This window comes from Dermochelys coriacea, chromosome 7 (assembly GCF_009764565.3).
Source record: "Dermochelys coriacea isolate rDerCor1 chromosome 7, rDerCor1.pri.v4, whole genome shotgun sequence".
In the NCBI taxonomy this organism is placed as follows: Eukaryota; Metazoa; Chordata; order Testudines; family Dermochelyidae; genus Dermochelys; species Dermochelys coriacea.
In genome coordinates, this window is record NC_050074.1 from 23055179 (window position 1) to 23074369 (window position 19191).

Genomic DNA, 19191 nt, shown 5'->3' on the forward strand with positions numbered 1-19191 from the left:
GGGGGCTGCAACCCACAGGTGGAGAAACACAGATCTAGATGAGCTGAGTAGCCCCTGGAAGACGTCTGTGAACCCCAGGGTACATGTACCCCTGGTGGAGAACCAGGGCCTCACCGTGTGGAGAAAAACATGAGCTGAATGCCTCGTAAAGGTTCAAAAACAGAAGACAAAAAATCTGGCTTTAAAAAAAGCATGAATCTCATGATCTTTGGTGGCCTGACCCATAATTTTTGAATGCTTTGGATTAGCAGAACTGGGACTGTGTTAGTAAGAGAGCACAGGTGCAGACTTTGGAAAATTTCTTCTTGGGATAATGGATACTAAGAGATTTCAAGGGGGCAGAGAGAGGATGGGGTGAAGGAGAAAAGCATGAGAGGGCACCATCCCTTACTCTTGGCCAAAGGTGCAGTAAAAGCAAGAGAAGACAGCAGAACAGAGGGAATGAGGGGAGTGCAGTAGGAAGTGAAAGCAGAGAGGCAGGTCAGGAGGAAAGAGTGAGGATGAGGAGTTGAAGGTAACAGACAGGGTGAGTAGGGAATAGGATAAAATGCGGGAGGTGTCCTAGTGGTGAGAGAGGATAACTGGAGTAGCTGTGTTTTGGAAGGCAAACTAGGGCCCCTAATAATACAAAAGCTCTTCAATTGTTAAGCAGAGCTAGTTGGAAAATTGAGAAAAAATGTTGAAATTGTTTTAAGTTTGCAGGGTACATAATGGGGCCTGCCCTCAGTGACACTTTCTACCATGTCTCCTCTAGACATTTTTATCTAAACAGTGGCTGGCCGGTATTGTTCCTTGAATTTTAGGTAAACAAAAAATGTCTAATACAGTGGTTCTCAAACTGTTTTTCGTGGACTACTTGAAAATTGCTGAGTCTCAGTGAACCACTTAATGATCTTTCCGAATGTTGTTTGTACCATTAGCTAACTCTTGTAAAGTGCTTTAGATAAAAGCACTATATAAAAAAAATTAATAATTAACATTTTTTGTGTTCTACAAATAAAAGCACACAACTCATATTTTAATATCAGTAGTCTTACCTTTCTAATGCAATGGATGTGCCCTCTCTCCCCTGTTGCGGCAGCCCCCGAGCTGGGGCTAGGAAGGAGGAGGGGTCTCTCTGCGGCAGCCACGGTCCTGGAGCTGGGGAAAGTCACCACTTTCTCTGGCCGCTGCAGCCCTGCACATCCCAAATTCCCCCCACCTCCTCTTCTCACCCCACTGCCCCTCCCACCTACCTCCTATTGCCCCCCTGGCCACCACCTCACCTTCTCCAGGGTCCAGGCACATGGCTCCACGAATTAGGTGGGTGGCCTTTCATTCTCTTGCGTGAAGCTGCTCAGGTGCGCACCTTAGAGGGAACTATTTGCGGACCACCTGAATGGAGCTTGGACCACAGTTTGAGAACCTCTGGACTAAGAGTTTCCATGTGAAAAATGTTGGTTTGAGATTATCTACATCTACAGCTGCTACTTTCTTAGGTGGGGAAAGCGAATAATGTCTGCTTTGAGGACAGGCTATTGTTTCGCTGGGGGAAATGTCTCCTTTGGAAAATTTCCCCCAGCTCTGCTTCTATGCAGCGCTGGGCCCAGATCTGATGGTTTTACGCAGGGGACTCTGAAGGCTGTAGCTAGGGCCCTGTCTCTGTACTGGGGTGGCTCAAACCCCCAGCTCTGGAGTGTGCCAGCTTTTGTACCTGCTGCCCGTGACAAGTGCCAGCGGAGAGCTAGATGATGAGCTCCTGCCTCCCACGGAGCCTGGCCCGCAGGCTGCTCGCTCGTGAGCGCCCTCAGCAGGGCACTGCCTGGGTCTCTCTCTAGGACCCGGGGGAAGCTGGTCCCGGGCAGGGGCCGGAATGCAGCCCCTGCGCAGCGCAGGGGATGGATGAATTATAATCCCCAGTTTGGGAAGCCGGGGCGTCCCGAGCAGCCGCCGCCGCAGCCGTGGAGGCGGGCTGGAGGTTTGCCCTGAGAGGCTGCAGGCGACAGAGCAAAGCCACGGCAGCAGCTGTGCACGCTCCGCGGGCAAGCCCCCTTTGCCCCGGCCCCCCTTGCCCCGGGAAGGAGGATGCACCACGCCGTGGCTTTGGGAGATTTGCCTGATTTTATGCAAGCACCAGCCCCGGGCTGCGTCTGGCAGGGCGGATGCTGAGGCTGCTGCTCTTGCCCAGCTTTGGGCTAGCTCCCTTTGTGCACGGATTGACCATTGAGAAGCTCCCCACCCCACCCCCTCCAGATCCCCTACCCTAGGGAGCCTGACACTGGCAAGTCGAGCCCAGCGGGAGGAGGGGGTTGGGGGAAAGTTGCAGCTCAGCTGCCGGTGGTGGGGAGATGCAGTCTGAGGCTGACCTGCAGGGGAGCGAGGTGGTTGCTGCTTCCAGGAGGGGCAGAGCCCCGCGGGCAGCTGCAGAATCCAGGTCCAAGTGAAGAAGTGCAACGGACAGCACCATGAAGCTGCGGCTGCACCAGGCCCTGGCGCTGCTGCTGGCCTGGGGTGAGTGCCTTTCTTGCTTCGATTTTAAAGTGATTTCTTTGCGGGACAGCTAATGAAATCGGGGGGAGAAGCTGCTGCAATCCCAGCAGCCTTCTGTCGGTTGCAGAAGACTTGCTAAATTAAAGCAGCTTGGACAAAGCCCTGGGAATAGACTAGTGGGGTCGATCCTGTCTGGGGACCAGTGGGGTGGACTTACTAGGACTTCTCTATCACCAGGGAGCCAAGTCCTGGGGAATAGACCATAGGGACCAAACTGGCTCTGGTCCCCAGCACCTGGCCAAGTAAATGGGACCTCTGCTCTCTTGTCTCTTCTGTTACTGAATTATTAAATAAAACAATAACTCGCTGGGTGTGAATGTGAACATATGGGGAGAAAAGAAACCAAAACCACTCTCATCTGCCGGTCCTTCACCTCTAACGAGCTAGGTAGCTCCCCAGAAGGGAACATGACTTGTTGTTAGTGAGTAATCCCCCTCTTCTATGTCTTTCCCTAGAGTTTGGGTTATGTGCTAATATTCACAGCAATGTGCTCTTTACTTCTGTGGAGCTTTGAGATCTTGGCTGGGCAGCTTCTCCCCTCCTTAAACCACTATTTTTAGGGATATAAGATTACGCTCAGTCTTTCAAGTCTAGATTTTGTGACCCAAGTTTCGTTTCTATACTTTTTCCTTCATTTGATTTTATGAAGGGTGCATGTCCACTCCGTGGTAGTTGTAAGAATCATTTTATTATTATTATGTAGTGTGAGGATTTTGGGGGAGGGGGAAATCATTTCCTACTTGTATGTTCTAAAAGTTTATTTCTTAGGAAGAAGAATGTGTGTTAAGGCTGCTAAAAATGTCTTTGGGCAGGGAAGGTGTATGCTACAATAAGCACTTGTCCAACTGAAGTAAACAAGGAGGTGTTATTATGGAGAGGATGGAAATAGCTCTGAATGTAGCATGCTTTCTGCATGCCATTCCTTGAGCTGGGATTCTTGCATGCTGTTGTTTTCCCCAAGGGGGCTGTAGAGATATCCCTATTTTGTGCTGCACAAAAAATATCTTTATTTATGGGCTTTTTCAGTTTACTAACCACTGTGAAGTTGCCAAAAAAAAAAAAAAAAAGGAAACAAGTTCACTGGCCCCAAAGATCCTAATCTTGAAATTTGGAGAAGGGGTGGGGCATTTATTAAAGCCGATTAAGCACATAAGTAATTATACTTAGACTAGTTATGAGGTCTGTGGTGCTTTTTTATATAATCTGCTTGGAGATGTTTTTCAAACAAAGGGCCCCTCTCAAAGAACTCTGGGAAAGAGAGTTTTGCCTTTTAAAAGAAAATTTAGTTTGAATTTTGGGGCAGTGCTGTGAAAACAGAACTTTGAAATGGAGCATTAGAAGTGTAAGCCTTCTTTGTCTGGGGTCATTTGATAGTAGCCAGGTTTGAAGGCATCTTATGCTGGATCTGGGAGCTTCTCTCCCTGAGTATAATGAAGGGCCAGTTTCATAAAGAGGTAGTTTGTTTGCATTAGAGGATGCACTGTGGGGTCAGTAATAGCCCACTTCCTGATGTCAGTCAAGGGCACACCGCCAAAACAGTTGAAGGAGAGGTATCAATTGTGAGTGCTTTGGGACAGGAACTATCTTTTGATTCTTTGTGTGCAGTGCCTAGCACAATGAGTCCTGCACCCCTGATTGAGATCTCTTGGCACTACCATAACAGAAATAATATATTTTTTTAAATAATGAAGTGAGAAGTTCTAGGACAGGAAGGATCAGAAGGCCTATTTAGGGGTCTAATACCAACTCCCATCATGGTGCTGAATCATCAGTGGTGTCCCAACTGCAAATACTTGTGGTTTCTTCCTGCCCCCATAGCGGGTGAACATCCCGTCACTTAATACATTTCAAACCAAGCTGCAGCAGTGATATGAGAATGTGCTGTAAGGAATCTTCCTGCGCTGTGTAAAGGGAGACAGTCAGATTGCAACCTACAGTTCTTCTGCGTCTCTGATTTCTGATTCAGCTGTTTACCTCTGTGTGCTGGCACTCTGATTTGCAAATACAGCTCAGAGTGCATCACGGAGCGAGTGGAGCACTGCACCACCAGAGATTCAGGGGTATCCCAAGTAAACTTAGCATCTTAAATCGGCCGAGCTCTGATGTGGGGGGTAGGAGCAAATGGGCAAATCTTTGCTTGTTGGCTGACTGTGCAGCCCACCCCAGTTTATGGAGCTCTACTCATGGTGGTACAGAAGTGATTATGTACCCTTTTGTCCCCATCCCAAACTGGTGATATGATAGTGGGGGCAAAATGGGGAAAGAGAGGCCCACCAGTGAGGTTATATGGTGGGGTGGGGAACTCAGAAACCAAATGTGGTTTAAATTATGCCACCAGAGTGTGTCTTTGTTAGGAGGAGGAGGGATCCAGTGTCTACTCCTCTTTCCACTGGGGTCATCCAACTGTTACAGGATAAGGTCTCAGCCCATCTCCTAGTGAAAAGTTCTCTACAGCATAGAAAGCCACCACAGCTGGGACCTCCCTGTTATGCATCTCTGCAGGAGACTCCAGCAGTGAATGAGGATGGAGATAATGACCCCCTCATCCTTGGAGGGTGAGGTGGGGAGGTCCCTGGAAGGGAGCAGTACGTATGTGGGACGGTCGCCCTGCTGCTTCCCAGGCTGTAACTGCTCTATGCACCGAAGCTGTCTTTTGGGCTGTAAAGCCAACGACTTTCGCCAACACTGTACAATTTTTATTTTAAAGCTACGTTAGTTACACAGATAGGCACTTGGGAGGTAGCGATAAACGACATCTGGGAGCTACAGGAATTGGGCTACATTATACCAATATCAGGTGGAGATGCCTAGACCAGCGAAACCTTCCAAGTTTCATTCCAACTTCTGGAAAGGCCTCTCTCTCTGCTGAGATGCAGCTTTGTAACTTTACTGTGATCTTCCAGCTGACAGCAACAAAAAGGGGTTTGGTCCTTAGAACTCTCCCAAGTGTTTCCCTCTAACAGCACCTAGATAATATGGGGGTGGGAGGAGACGCCGAGAAGGACACAACTTAGTACCAGCTGAATCCTTAGGCTAGTGAAACTGGTGTTGTGGGGGGCCAGTGCGTGAACTCATTAGCTAGCTGCCTCTGGAGACCTGGATTCTTACCTAGTGTAGAGGTTACAAGTGAAGAATGAGGACTCTGCAGTGAGTCTACATTGCAAAACCTGCACATAGGTTTTCATGATTGGCAGTCCCAGCTGAGGAGAGGTTCAGGTCTGGGACAACTGGGGGTGCTGCAGGACAGGAATGAGGTGTAGCAGGGGAGCCCCAAAACTGGAATAAAATGGGAGGCTGCAGGACAGGAATGAGGTGCATTGATGGAGCTTCAGCTTGAGACCCCAGTACAGAAACACTAGCAGCTGCAGATTGCGTTTAAGGTACACTGGCCAAGCTCTGGGGTGGTGGCAAGTCAGAATTGAGGTCCACTGTCAGATCTGGCAGGTAATCAGCATGCCATTTGCCTGAGCATTGCCTGGCTCTAGCCAGCTATCTAGCCCTTTGCTTTCATGAATAGTAAATTTATGAGGTTAGGAGAAAAACATCTCCCTCCTCCTCCGCATATCACCCCAGGTGTCTGTCTGCATGTGGCTGTGTGAGTGCCAGGCTCTATTAGATAATTCTTTCCCCTCCGTCTGTCCACTTAGACAGTTCCTCGTTAGTACTGTATAAATGAACCCACGCCTAGGGAGGATAAATTAGGATGGATGAAAATTCCCTGCAGTCAATTTTTCCTTTGCCTCTTTAGTAACATAAGGAAATGTTCACTTAATTATAGGCATCAGGGGTTGAAATAATTACACAAAGACCTCGAAGGGAAGCTCCAGGCGACAGACTACGGATCAGAACACATAAAAGTTTCCCCTCTGCTCAGAGTGGGAAGCAGCTCTAGAGTATTGTGGGTAAAATAAGCCAATGGTAGCAATAAAGCAGGCTAGACTGCAGAGTACAGTGTAAGGGGGTGAAGGTGCACTGAGTCCTGCTGCTGGCGACCGTGTGAATTTGCTGCCAGTTCTCATTGGTTATTTAAACACGTAATCCCAAAAGAATGGAGACAAGCTATTTGTCACCCGCACGAGTGCAGCCTGGGCAGAGGCACAACGGAGGCAAAGCAAACACATGCAGCCATTTGTTTATAGGGGCAGGGATGCTGGCAAGGCAGTTGTGCCCTGCTTAGCTAGGATCAGACCTGTGCTGTTCACGTCCCTGGTTAAACCCGGTTGTTGGCAGGATTCAGGCATGGATTCCTAGATGGGGGAGAGAGATTTTGTGTGTGTGTGAGAGAGAGAGAGAGAAATGTTAGAGCTCTTCCTCAACATGACAATTACAACCAAGCCTAGTTACACTACTGTCTTTCTTTGCTCCTTTCAATTTTGTAGTCTAGCGTGGAATGAACAGTGTTTTAAATGGTGTCTCAAAGCTATCCTGAACCCTTGAACATGTCCAGAGGTTGAGCCCAGTTAAGAAATATGCATGAGGTCCTGACTAAACTATAGCCTGAAACTGTTGAAATTGGATCCTGTGGCTTGGATATAAATATAGTAGAGGGGATCAACACAGTGCACCATATAACAGAAGGAAGTCCCGGAAGACCCTTTATACGCACTGCCTGGAACTGAATTTAACTGCTGTGTTTAAGCTTAGTTGTGGCAAAATCAGTGTAAACACCATTTGGCTGACTGGGCTGATAGGGCCTCTAGCATGTTTCTTAGAAACCTGTTCCTCTGTGCTCTGGTCAAGGAGCTTTGGCTCTGCAACAGCTGTGCTGTTGGAGCCAATAATGCAGCTTTATTTGGTACACCTCAGATCCTATAACACTTTAAGGGGTTATGCAGTAAACTGGGAGGAAAAATAAGAGGCAAGGCAAAGAGAGCTGTTTCAGCTGATAGTGGAATTGCCCTGGAATGGTGATGGAGCAGAAGTATCCGTAGGGCTTTCCCAGACAGTGGGAGGTGCAGAAGGCAGCTACTAGAAGAATGGAAGGACCAGGAAGGGGAAGGAAACCAGGTCTGTGAGGATTTGAAAACAAGGAGAGTAATCCTGATCTGAATTCTGGAATGAATGGAGTGGGGGAGGGAGGCGAGGTGGGTTTGTTCAGTGCTGGTGGATGGGATCAGTTTTCACTGCATGTGTGAGGAGGCATTGGGCAATGGTCTGCTTAGCATCTGGATCCTCCTAGTGTCGTGACACATGCTGATGATGGGAGCATGCCCTACCTTTCATAATTGATCCGTGTTAAGTACCTGGTTTTTCAGAAGTGCTGTGTGTCTGTATTGCTGATTGAAAATTGCAACCAGTTGAGGTGAATGGGAGCTGGGGCTGGGGGTGCTCAGCAGCTCTGAAAATCAGACCCCAAGATCAGGGCCACGTGGTTCTGAGGCGAGGTAGCCTCTGCCCAAGGGGAGGCAATTTCCAGCACTGCCTGAGCAGAACCAGTTACCGCGTGTAGGCCTAGATTCTCTCCTGCATCCTCCCTGAAACAGCAAAACTATCTGGTGGGCACTTCTTTGCTAACTGCGGTGCACCCTCCCCATCCGTCCTAGCATTCCAAGGTCGTCTTAGTGCAAGAGCCCCCGTCTTGCTTGGTTTGGTGGCTCTGGGGTGGGGAAGGAGCATGGTGGTACAGATTTACCCCTTCCCATAGAGATCCTGCATCCTCTATAACCTCCTGGCAAAAACTCTCCAACCATAAAGACCTGTTAGGCCACATCTTGCCCATCCTTTTTCAGTCAATGGAGAATTGTTCCCATGATGGGTCATTAAGCTACCACCACCACCCCAGCCTCCCCACACACATACATACATCCCAGTAGCCCAGAAAACATAAGTGTGTTAGAAGGAGCCCTTGGTAAGGCACCTGTGTGCTCACCCCTTGGACTGTGCCAGAGGCATGCCAGCCTTCAAGCTGTGTTTTCTGAAACCCTAATTAGAAGTGATAGCTCCCCTAGGCTTCCTAATCCAGCATTCAGTTTACAATGTTCCACTAGTAAATGAGAGCGACACAGCAAGGGGGGGGATAGAGTGAGGGGGGGAGGCGAGAAATCTCGTAGGGGGAAGGAACAGGAGTCAGATAATCTCTAACAATGAACACACATCAGGCCGATTAACTCTGGCTGGGATCTGAGCCTCTTGTATGTTTCTTAGTCCACCTCATTGAGTTTCCATGGGGCTGCTGATGGTGCAGATGATAGAGGGGAGCATCTGAGAGCAGCAACTCAACTGAGAAAGGTCAAGTTCCTTCTCTTCCTCCACCATCAGTATCTGGGATCAGAATTATCCTTGTGATTTCTCAGTTCATTTTCATTCTGTGTTTCACGCTGCTTTAAAGAACCTAGATAATAGCCAGGCAGAGACAATAGCTGGTTGTCATTGTAAGTTTTAGCCTTAATTCCAGATCCCTTTCCCTCCTCAGCTCCCTGTGTCCACACCTCCCTGCTCTCTTAATGCCCTTGGGCCTCGCTCCCTCAGCTATTCGATTCTACACAGTTTTTGGATTGGAGGGGGAGGGGACGTCGCTGGCAGATGCTTCCCTCTGCCAGTCATTGTGCTGCTGTCCTAACTGATTATCAGCAAGTGACCCGTTCCTGACCCTGCTACCCTGGTAAATAACATTCGCTGGGCAAACCCTTGGACCTGTTTGGGGTAAAGCTTGAAATGGAAGCTGGACAGCAGCAGGACCAAACTTGGCTGGAGCCCTGAATACTCCATTTCCCTTCACTGTGTCATGGCTGCCCTCTTTCTGGCTGGGGACAACTTGAGACCCTCCTGATCCCCTCTGGTGCCTGTCACACACCCAGCTGGGAGGCTGTTGTACAGAATCTGCCAGTCAGAGACATGCCCCCTTTGAAGGAACCAATGCGTCCTGCCTAACAAGCCCCACTCGATCTCTTCCGCAGTCATGGGGTTTTGTTTGCTTGTGTGCGTTGTTCTCCTATCAGTTGATCTATATTTAAAGTACCGTGTCAGAAAACTGACACCAAATGGAAATCGTTTATTCCCCCTTTGCTCTCCAAAGGAGTCTGGCTTAGGAACAGCCTTGGTGGGTGTTGGATCTCCACTCCAGCCATTGGTCCATTTCCTTCTAGGTATGCTCCTGCCTCTGCTTTGCGTCATCCATTGCCTGTCTGGACAACTGCCATGGGCCTCCCTAGGAAGCACTTGGGAGAATGTGAGGGGTGTGTCAATAAATATTCCAAAGAGACATTCTGGGCCTGATTCTCCAGGCCCCTGTGCCTTGTGTTGCCCCTTTCAATTGTGCAAAGTGGATGTAAAACACTCCCATGCGTGTGAGTGGGGTGGCTGCATTTTATACTCACTGTGCACAAGTGTAAATGAATGCATGAAATGCAGGATAGCAAAGAACTAAGCTGCGAGTGTGTGCCAGGGCTGGGAGGTGTCCTGCGTCCAATTCCTCCATCTAACCCTTCTGTGACACAATTACAAAAGTAAACACCCTGCAACAGACCCAGGGCTTTCCCAGGGACTAAAGCAACTACTTGATCTTTCACCTGATGCTGGATGCAGAGGCGCACTTGCATTTGGGAGATGTTCCTAGAGAGGTAGTGCCCACATGAACCATCTCTGCTGACAACTCACTCCAGAGTTTGAGACAGAGTAATTTCATCTTGCGCTGAGGGTAGTGGAACTCTGGGCTCAGCAGAATTTGATTTTTATTATTTGGTAAATTCCACAGTTAAGATCAGTCATAATAATTGGGAAAAAAAGGTTATAAATAAACAGTGTTAATACATTTTCACAGTTTCACAGCAGGGGGGCTGTGGGACTGTGGGGGGCTCCTTGCATGGATGCAGGCCATGACAGCAGGGCTGTCTAGGATTGTGAGGAGGAAGACAAGTCCCTGGCCATGAGGGAGACCACCCCATCACTGAACGGCTCTGGCCCAGGGACAACCCTGCACTCCTAACTGTTTAATGAGTTAATGGGGCCATGACAGTGGGGCTGCAGAGGGCCCCTTGTGTGGCCACAGGGCCTGGATACCAGATCCCTGTGGGCGCCAAATGCAAGGGAGGCTGCATTCGCTGGCTGCTGTCGATGGATATTTTCTTCATTGATTTCTGTGTAGGGTGACCATATGTCCCATTTTGGCCAGGACAGTCCCCTTTTTTTAGCCCTGTCCTGGCCATCCTGACGTTTTTGGCAAAACTGGACACTTGTTCTGTTTGCTCTTGCCAACCGATCATCTTGCACAGTTTTGCCAAAAAAATGGGTGCAACCCCTAGCAGGGAGTGGAGGAACATGCGGGGGAGAGGGGGGCGAGCAGCAATGCCAACCCGCGCAAGAGGGAGGGCTCAGGAGAGCAGCTTGAGCTGGGCCAGCCCTGCATGGGCGGGCAGTGGTGGGGCTTGGGCTGGTCTCGCACGCAGAGGGGAGAGGGAAGCCTTGGGCTGACCCAGGGTGGGTGGCAGGGGGATTCCAGCCAGCCCCGCGGGCATGTGGCAACGGGGTTCAAGAGGGGGTGGAGGGCCTCAGGCCAGCCCCACATGGGTGGCAGGGAGAGCTGGGGGCCTCAGGCTGGCCCTATGAGGTGTCCCATTTTCCCTTTGGAAAAATACGGTCACCCTATTTCTGTGTATCAGGTAAAGTCGATGTTGACCAACTACTGATGATTTCAATCTAATCGTGCCCAGCCTCGTTATAACCACCTGGTGGGGAAGGTCCAAGAATGTCTATCTGCCACCACCATTTTGCTGTAGCCAAAGTGACGAGGAAGGATGGAAATGCCATACTCCAAATAAATCGCCGCCATTTTTGTGGGACCTACGGAAAAAAGGAGCCGTGCTTTCCTCCTCTTGTTACTGCCCCAGCAGTTCACTAACAAACCACGTGTGTAGCAGCCTAGGCCTTCCTGGGCCTTTGAGAGCACAAGGGTGGCCTTGTGGTTAAGACACTGTGTGGGGATTCAGAAGATCAGGGTACAGTTCCCAGTTCTGCCACAGACTCACTCCACCATTACCTTGGGCGTGTTGTTGCACCTCTGCTCCCTCACTTCTATAATTGCAAAAATAATACTCCCTTTCTCCCTCTCTGTATCTCTTTTGTCCATTGAGATTGTTAGCTCTTTGTTGGGCAGGGATTGTTTTTTACTGTGCGTGTGTACGGCTTCTAGCACAGAGGGTACCGCTCTCAGCTGGGGCCTGAAAGTGCTACTCTAATACACATAATCGATTACCAGCTGTTTTTGCATGAGAACAAGAAAATCCTGAACAAAATTGTGTTAGTTTAAGCTCTTTAGAAGCGGAGAGAGGAGAGCATTCCAGTAGAACTGAACCTGTGAAGTCATTGCCCGTCAGGGACTATCCCATGTCTGGGCTTCTGCTGCAAAGCTCAGGATGTCTCAGTCCCACTGAGTGACTCAGCCACCTGCCAATGAGTTTGCTCATCCCTTGGGATGCCTGGAGAAGTGTCTCCACTGGCTGCATTATGCTGCAGTAGCTTTCCTTTCCATAGTGCGGCTGCTTCTATGATAGTTTCTTTCCATTTATCTGTGCTGGGCTGAGCTGATCTTGTCTTAGATCAATAGAACAAAATTAGCAAAACCAAGCAGTGCTTGGGGACAGGTGGGGGGAGAAAATAAATATTTCCTACATCAGTAGTGAAAAGACTCTTGAGGCCAAACACAGGCATCATGCTTGAGAAATGCAGCCCGTCATTCCCAAGTTTCCCAGCAACAATGGCAAGTGATTTCTCTCTAGAGCTCTGTACAGGAGTGGGAGGGATGGTCTAAGCCCTCAACTGGGAACTGGAAACTTCTGGCTTCCGCAGCTGTCAGGGCAAGTCACCTGTGTTTCTAGGAGCTCCTTAAATCTAAGTACAGAGTCTCATTCACTAGTACCAGACTCTGGGCTTCATGGATCCCATGTGCACTAGATGGTTACTCATGTAGCACTGGCTAAAGGCCCAGAGTCCTGTCCCAGGATGCACTGGGCTCAGTGGATGGAATTTTGGGGCGGGACTGGCCTTGTCTTTGGTTGTTCCACAGATCTGATCTGGAATCTAGAGGGAATATCCCCAGGTGTTACATCCTTCATGCCTCAGATTCCCTGTAAGTAAATAGGGATAATACTTAACCATGTCCCAAAGCTCTAGTGATGATTAATTAAGTAGATGGTTGTGAAGTGCTTGGAATATGACCATCACTATAGATGGGCTGAGTCTGTATTTAAAAGTATGAAAGAGAAACTGACAAGGTCCCATGTTGGATATGTTCTTCTCCCCTAAATCTGAGAGCATCTCGGTCCCTGTGTACAGTGCTGCCATGAAAGCTTTGTTCCATGTAGGTATAGTGCAGGGGTGGCCAACCTGTGGCTCCGGAGCCACATGCGGCTCTTCGGAAGTTAATATGCGGCTCCTTGTATAGGCACCGACTCTGGGGCTGGAGCTGCGGGTGCTCACTGTTCAACTCCCAGTTCTGCCACAGGCTCTGCCCCCACTTCACCCCTTCCTGCTTCCTCCCCTGAGCCTGGTCTCCCCCAGAGCCTCCTACATGCCATGAAACAGCTTGTGGGAGGCAGGGGGAGGTGCTGATTGGTGGGGCTGCCAGTGAGCAGGAGGCACTGGGAGGGGAACTGATGGGGGGCTGCTGGCATATTACTGTGGCTCTTTGGCAATGTATATTGGTAAATTTTGGCTCCTTCTCAGGCTCAGGTTGGCCACCCCGGTATAGTGAATGGCAGTTAACTCTCCACTCTCCAGGTGTTTCAAAATAGAAGGGTCGCTCATTCAGTTATGGGGAAGAGCCCCTTGCCTCTGTTCCTGTAGGAAAGAGCTGAGCTTCTGTAGAGGGCTGTGGCAGTGAACAAGAGAGCTGTATAAGGCTCATGTGAGTGAGTTGAATTACATGTGTAATGTGCCCCTGTACAACATAGTGTGTTCCTAGGAGGGAGATAATAGAGAGAGAGAGAGAGTCCTGGGATGAAATCCTGGCCTCACTGTAGTCAATGGAAAAACTCCCATAGACTTCAGTGGAGCCAGGATTTTACCCTGAGTGTTTAAAATTCTGCCTTCTCTCCAGGAAGGGTGTTTAACAAGAATTCAGTGTTTGTCGTTCGGTTTCAGCCTGCAAGGCAGGACATCCCCTTATTATTTATTTATTTAGTAATTGACCACAGTGTGCCACAGGCCCTGCAGACAAATGAAATAGCCATGTTCCCTTCACTTAATACCTCCCGGTCTAATGGTAGTTACATCACAGCAGATGATACAAGCAATTGGGGTGGGGAAAAGGAGGGCCAGGGTTACAATCATAAGATCATGCAGTTACTTTGGCTTGCTGTATACATCTCCTGGGGGATCCACCAGTATAGGTATACACACATGCAGAGGATGTGTCTCTCTCATCCCCACCCCCACAGAGTAAATAATGACTGGTATCTTTTCTAAACTGTTGTGATGAAGGTAGTTATCTCGTATTCAGAGTACTGGGCACTTCCTAGCCTGGTTAGGAGATGCCACTGACACCGAGTCCCTTCAGGACAAATGGATTGTTACGGTTCCAGAACTGCAGATTTATATCTGAACGGAGATGCTTCTGTGCTTAGGCAGTAGGGCACACTTTGGTGGGGCTGGGCAGTACGTGAACGTGCATTAACACAACTGTTCCCTCAAGAGGGTGGCTTAGCAGGGTAAGCCCCTGGTTGGTAATGTCTAGACCAGAGGTTGGCAAACTATGGCCCGTAGGCCACATCCAGCCCACAGGACTGACCTGTCCAGCTCTTGAGCTCCCGGCCGGGGAGGCTGTCCTCCCCCCGCCCTCCCCCGAAGCTACACGGCGCCGTGTGGGGAGCGCTCTGGGTGGTGGGGCTGCGTGCTCCTGCAGGGCAGCGTGCCAGCGTGTCTGGCTCCAGCCGGGCGGCGTGTCCCATGCTGGCAGGGGACAAGGAGCAGGGGCGGTTGGATGGGTCAGGGGTTCTGAGGGGGGCAGTCAGTGAGTGGGAAGTGGGAGGGGGCAGTTAGGGGGTGGGAGCCAGGCTGTTTGGGGAGGCACAGCCTTCCCTACCCGGCCCTCCATACAGTTTTGCAACCCCAATGTGGCCCTTGGGCCAATAAGTTTGCCCACCCCTGGTCTAGAACCACAGGTTCAATGCTGGCTGGGTCAGCTCAGCCATTCATCCTTCTCATACATAACTGAGTTTTGTGCAGTTTAGGGAAGATCTTAAAACTAAATGTCAGTCTCTGTAGCATACACCAAGATGTCCTGGCCTAAGTTGGAGCCTTTGGATAAAATGTTACCTCCCCATCCCTCCTGCTGTGCAAAGTGCTGATGCAGTCTGCCCTAGAGGTGGTGCATTTCAGAGGTGCATGGGAACATGGGAAGCCCTTTGAGATAGAGGGTCCTATAGGGATGCAACGTATGGTGGTATTATTTAGAAAATGGGTGGGACTGCGGAAGCAATCTAGCTTGTTATGTTTCCAGCCTATCTAGGTTATCAGACAACCACCACATGCGGCTCTGAACTTGATGGCTTCATCAGCCTCTCTTCGGATCCATTGGCCCAAGACAAACCACATTGCATTTTTATCCCTTCTACTCTGCTTATTTGTCATTTAGCATAAATCTGACTTAAAATGAATGTAGAAAAATCAAACACACAATCTCCCAGAACACGAACCTTTTTATGGGCTGAGAATTTTGAATGTCGCCACTGTAATCATGCAGTGTAGTTGTAGCCATGTTGGTCCCTGGATATTGGAGAGACAAGGTGGGCAATGTAATATCAGTTATTGGACCAATGTCTGTTGGTGAAAGAGACAAGCTTTTGAGCCACACAGTCTTCTTCGGGTCCGCTGCAGTCAGGCAGCTTTGGCCCCAGCCACATTGCGTCTGATAAACTCAGTGGGGCCAGATCCTCAGCGGGGGTAGATTAGCCTAGTTCCCTTGAAGTCCATGGAGCTGTGCTGGGGTAAGTGCCTTGGGCACCACTGACCTCAGCAGAACGACACTGCTTTACGCCAGCTGAGTCTGGAGGTGAACTTGTTGTGTCTGTATAGCTTCTTGTGTATATTTCTTAAACAGGCGTGATTGTTTTTGTCCTAAGCTAACAGTGCCCTCAACCTGAGGAGGGTAGGGGGTTATTTCAGAGAGTGCAGCAGGAAGTTAGATGGGCTGATCTGGTTTGACAGGAGGCAGGTTACTGGGTTATATGGTCTTGTTGGTCTGACCCAGTACAGCTGTGCCTGGAGCAATGGAACCTGTGGCCAACTCAAAATGCTTGTGTCTCATTTCATCAGTTCCCACTACTGTCTCTCACTCTGTTATTCAGACATGGGTCTCCCTGTCATTGTGTAGGGATCTTGTGCATCTGCCTTGTTTCATCAGAGGAGCCCACCGCCGAGGGTCTCACTTCAACCTCCTTGGTGGAATTTACAATGATGTCCCATCTGGAGCTACTGGATTCCCGTGAGCAAAGCAACCTGGAAGCTACGGAACCTGACCCTGTCCTCAGTGCCCTGCATGCCTCTGCGGGATCAGGCTTTGCAAGTGAGGAGAATGAGGAGTCCAAGATCCTACAGCCCCCCCAGTACTTCTGGGAAGATGGGGGAGATCTCAACGATTCCAGCCTGGATCTGGGACCAGCAACAGGTAGGTTATTTTTATCCCTTTCTTTCCTTTCTTCCTCCGGGGGAGACTCTGTTCTCTTGCCCTGACATGATTCTTGCTAAGAGGAGCTGGGATTAAACATCAACTCTGTTATCTCACTTCAGTGTCTGATGTGTCCCTAGGGAACCCTGGGCATGGGCGGATATTAAAAACCAAGGTATGGCTGGATCATTATTCACAAGCTAAGGAAAGAATCACCTTTATTTCTGTCTCTTGCTTGCCTCATCCTCCCCCTCTCTGTCTCTGTCCTCTTATTCTCTCTTCAGTCACCTTTCTCTCTTTTCCCTTGCCATTGTGAACTAAACTAAATGCAATCTAGTCCTCTGAGCACAAGACTTGAGTAATCCAGGCAGGGCCTGGGTTTGAGTCCCAGCTGAACTCACTAGGCCCAATTCTAAGCCTTGACTTCAGTAGTAGTTTGGCTAGAGTATGGCCAATAGGATCTGGCTGGCTGTGTCCTGTCAAGTGAGTCAACCAACTTGCTTGGGCAGCCTGTCAGGCTAGCTGGAAAACTGGGACAAAAAGCAAGGACTCTCTCACTGTAACTGGGTGCCATATCTGAGCCAAACTTCCTCTGGAGAAGGTAATATACACAGTCTTTCCCACTTCCCCCCATACAAGACCCACTGGAACCCACTGCTGTGCCTGGGCTGAGCTTCCCCAGAGAACATAAATCTATACATGCCACCTGCTTCCTCCCAGGCCCACTGGAACCCACTGCTACATCCAAGCTGAACTTCCTCTCTGTTGACATTACAAAAATCAAGTTGAAACTAACCTACCTGTGTTCGTCTATGCAAATAGGGCTCCTGCTTTAACCCCCTCCTCAATCTCCCTGAGCTCCTTAGCAGAAGACGACTTAACTTTTGAGACTCCCACTGGGAGAGGGACAGGATAGGGAAGGGGCGTGTTTTGCAGGCTTTCCTATAGCTTATGAGATTATCCCACATGATTCTGCTCTAAATTCCAGGCTGGGCATGTTTAAATACAGTGCAGGAGACTGACCTTCAGCCCAATCCCTTCTGCGCCCCGCCACATCCTGTGTCTTCATCTCTTTCTCAGTAGGCACTTTCCTGGCTTGATTGAGGTCCGGAATTAGAAAGCTGCAGTCTTTCTAGTCTTCTCTTTGCACTGATTCCTCTGACCTTAAAAAGGCCTGCACTCCAGCTGGGATGAGGGCTGAGCAAGCAGCAGCAATCTAATTTACAGTGGTACAGCACATTTTTGTGAGGACACACAAATGTTCATGCCCTTGCATGCACTGTACTAGACTGTATGCTTCTTGGGGCATGGATTTCATTGTCTCAGGACTGGAAATCATCATGCTCACTAATTGTGCTCTGTACACATCCTAGTCACACTTATGGTGACACACACACACACACACAGTCACAGGCACTCCTACCCATCACCCATTGTATATGCACACTCCCCCTCTGATACTCACATGGATCATGCAGATCTCCTCACGCACTTGTGCTCATGGTGAGATACACAAAAGTTTACACTCCCACCCATCTCTTGTATGTTCAGCCCCCAGCCTCACATGTATAGAGAACATGCTTCGTCGTCATTCAGAAGCACTTTCACACATGTGTAAGCACACACAATAGCTTCACGCACACACACATGCCCCTCACGCTCCCATTGCTTGTACATCTAGCCAAAGAATCTCACCCCCTCATCACACTTGCACATTAACAGCAATAAACACAGAGCACCAAAACCAGCCTCATCCCATGCACACACTCGTCATTCAGAGCACACCTGCCTCTTCCCACTCTCGCACAGAGTCTCTCACATGCTCTCTCTTTGCTCTCCGTTACACACACACGTCCTTATCGACTCACCACCAAACAGCTGCAGTACTTCTGAGGGCTGGCCTTCTGCCAGCCAGTGCTCTGTGCAGCTCGCATCTCAGAACTTCAGTTAATACAACTCCTTGAATTATTCAGCAGCTTGGGAGATCATTTCTATTTAAAATTTAATTAGAAATCTGGTGTGTGTCATTTGATAATAAAGGATATAGTAATAGCATCCCTAAACCGGGAAGCTTTCCCCAATCACACTCTGCCTACAAGTCTGTGATATAGGTGCCACGTCTGTGATGGAAATGCCATGTGATTCCCTATGGAACTGTGTAACCAATTGCATTTATTATGTTACTTCTAACATACCAACCCATGAGTGGTGGATTGTTGTTGTTTTTTATACCAACCTGCCAGAGAAATATTTCTTTCGTTCACCAAATGTAAAATTTTCTCCCAAAATTACAGTGGAGTAAGGTCCAGGATGGGAAAATTCAGTTCTGGTCTGTGGTTCAGTATCAATCAAGGCTAGAAATGGGTCAGTGATACCATTAGAAAGGAATGATTCCCAGCTTTGTAACAGGACACATGACATTTGCTTCTTTCACTGTAAAGTATAAAGATATTGGGCCTCAAAATCACAGTCTGATATAGGCCAGATTTCTAGAGATTTCAAAGCTGTGTTCATTTTTTCCCTCTCCCTCTGAAGTCTTTAGAGTTGGACTCAGCTCAGCCTTTGTGTGGCTTTGCAGATGGAGGGATACAAAATATAATCCCAACACATTTCTTTGTAATGTTCTCAAACTTTCCTAAAATATGTGTGCTTTTTGTGGCAAATACATGACATGTAGAGAACACCTGGTACTCATTTGGGATGGCTGGCATCACTCAGCTTGTGGCTTTGTTTCTCCTGAGTAACACACTCCTGCTGATAAAATCTTTATGCCACATCACAATGTATTTACATTGGCTTCAGTAGGTCCCTGCCTGAGTAAGGAGCTCAGGATTTGTCTCATACTGTCTTGGATTTTTATCCATTTTATCCATGCTCCTCCTCCAACTCTTGCCATGAATGTGCATTGAAATGCATTATCCTCACACCAGCTCATTGCCACCCCCTGTGTCTTTTATATATGCACATACATTAACTGATGGGCAATGGATATTGTAGAGTCAAATACTGAGTAAGGGGGCTTGGCACAGGGGTTTCTGTGGTGGACAAGGTGGGGGTTGGAA

At 48.9% G+C, this 19191-nt stretch overlaps 1 protein-coding gene across 1 annotated transcript in view; it reads left to right on the top strand.

Moving 5' to 3' along the window:
* The first annotated feature begins 1734 nt into the window (after nucleotides 1-1734).
* PODXL2 (podocalyxin like 2) overlaps nucleotides 1735-19191 on the top strand; it is a 41422-nt gene continuing 23965 nt past the window's right edge. Inside the window, exons 1-2 of the mRNA XM_038411755.2 lie at nucleotides 1735-2490; nucleotides 15836-16129. Of these exons, the coding sequence (XP_038267683.1) occupies nucleotides 2445-2490; nucleotides 15836-16129 (340 nt within the window). The 5' untranslated portion in view covers nucleotides 1735-2444. The remainder of the gene's footprint in view (nucleotides 2491-15835; nucleotides 16130-19191) is intronic.